At 36.7% G+C, this 2,161-nt stretch overlaps 1 protein-coding gene across 1 annotated transcript; it reads left to right on the top strand.

The window, feature by feature from the left end:
• Positions 1-527: 527 nt before the first annotated feature.
• Positions 528-2,156, top strand: LOC106477813 (the record flags this gene model as incomplete). The annotated part of the gene is made up of 1 exon (XM_013938337.2): positions 528-2,156. A coding segment is annotated over exon 1 (1,560 nt), but the record flags the coding sequence as incomplete, so codon positions are not given.
• Between the last annotated feature and the right edge of the window lie 5 nt (positions 2,157-2,161).

The following is a 2,161-nucleotide window of genomic DNA, read 5'->3' as shown; positions in this document are numbered from 1 at the left end:
GGCAAACAGGTACAGATCTAACAATTTACGCATATCGTTTTACATTTTTACAATTGTCCCGGCTTTGATAGCAAAAATATCAAATCTGTATAAAAGAACGCTGTATTTGTAACTACTTTTATGAATGAAGAAACCGAAAAGTTTAAGTAAGTGTTTATTGTGGAGACCAGTTCAAATAATAGGGTTGAATATGTTAATATCGAACAAACCAGTGAATCTACTTCAGAAGCTTACGCGATCATAACCTGACCTCCAGTAAGTTATCGATAAAAAGATAAGATAATGTTTGAATAATCGTCTCTCGATACAATTACGATAATTTGTTTTCTGTTTCAGGGAAAAAAACAGTGAGATTTGGACTTAGAGAAATATAGAAAACTCAGCACTAACATATTTTCTTGTTTATCTTACAAAGTCGAAGATAAAGACAACCTTATCGCAGCACATGACCAAAGATAAACATTCCACTCTAAGCGACATCACATGATTTTTAGGATAGTAAAAAGCTTTTATATTTTACCACACTAGTACTTTGGTGCCTACAATAATACATCGATCATTTCCCCGTTACATCGTTAGGCTGAAGCTACAATAAAATGGGGGCAGTCCTAGCAGTTCCTCTTGGATTTTTCCTCTATCATCTTCTGACAACAGATGATTTGTCGCCTATGCACGGTGTATACAATTTACCAAACCGATTCTTTTGGTTGAAAAAAATTACCAGTTGTTTCTACTTAAAAATAAAAAGGTGGATGTGTAAAAAACGATTTGACTTGTATGATATGAGTGAACTGACAGACTTAGTGAAAACTGGATCCATACCACCAGAAGAAGAGAAAGTATTAGAGGAACCTCAAACAGATGAACATCTTTCCAAAAATACTGATGACATTTTTTTCTACGGAGTGAATTCCACGGGAGAATGTCTTGTGGTTCAAATGTGTAGGCTACAAAATAAGATGGTAGAAGTCATGGTGTTAGTAAAAACGGCTGACGGTAGGTGTTACAGCTATCCTGACAGACCAACGAAAACTATCGTCAGTGGTGAAGGTTTTGCAGGAGGAGGGTTGAAGTTAAAGTGTGTAAATGCAATGAGAAAATGGAGGATTTCATTCAATGGCTTACTAAAAGAATCCTGCAAAGGTTCAGGAAAAGACAGAGTGGTTCATGTAAAATTCAGTTTCATATGGTTAGCTATGTCTAATGTCCAAGATCTGTCTACTGATATAGATCTAACGGAAGCGTTAGCAAAAGAGCCTTGGTCTGGATACTTACCAAATGTTAGCAGCTTAGAAAAAGCTTTGAACATATATGAACAAGGCGGACAACTCTTAGGCACTGTTACTGTTGAAGGACAAGAAGAAGAATTTACCTTGTGGGGAACACGAAGACGACGTCTCGGACCTCTAGTTCAACTACATCGTAGTGTTGACTTCTTTGGCTTCACCAAAAATGGTGGATTGTTCCACATTGGTGCTGTGTCTTTACCAGGTATTGTATCTAACTTAATATATGGTCACTACATTCATTCTAATTCCATGCTTTTCCCCATCACAACGTGTAACTTTAAACTTCCACTAGTAGCAGAAGACAAGCAAGTACCACGTTTTGAGAGATTTACCTTTGGAGCAGGTGATAAGACTTTTCAGTGTACAGTAAACATGCAGGACCATTTGTGTGACTTTGTGAGTGAAAATACCGAACAACACTTCAAACAATGTACTATTAAACTGAATAGAAATTATGGTTCTGGTATCACCGTTTTCAAATATGGAATCAATGAAGCAATTACTCAACCTGTATCTACCTTTATGAATATATTTCGAGAATTGCCCAAGTTAGACTCACTAGTTGTAGACTTTGACGGTCCAAACTGTCAACAAACAACGCTCACGGGAGGAAAAGGTTCTTCTCTAGCCAAATTAACTGCAATATCACGTCAAACTAATTCTTTCATTGTCCCAAAAGGTGTGGTTGTTACAACTTCAGCTTATAAAGAATTTATTAAGAAAGGAAAGCTATGTGAAGCAATAACGAACTTGGAGGAAGTGGCATGGTGTCACGTTACAGGAAACTTAAAGTACATCTGTGAACAAGTGATGTTGAATGTTAGTACAACCAAGATTCCTGAAGACGTGTCTGAAATGATTAAGGAGAAATT

This window comes from Limulus polyphemus, unplaced genomic scaffold (assembly GCF_000517525.1).
Source record: "Limulus polyphemus unplaced genomic scaffold, Limulus_polyphemus-2.1.2 Scaffold80635, whole genome shotgun sequence".
NCBI classification, from domain to species: Eukaryota; Metazoa; Arthropoda; class Merostomata; order Xiphosura; family Limulidae; genus Limulus; species Limulus polyphemus.
Note: the sequence above shows the minus strand (reverse complement) of the source record. Positions and strands in the feature narration are given on the sequence as shown.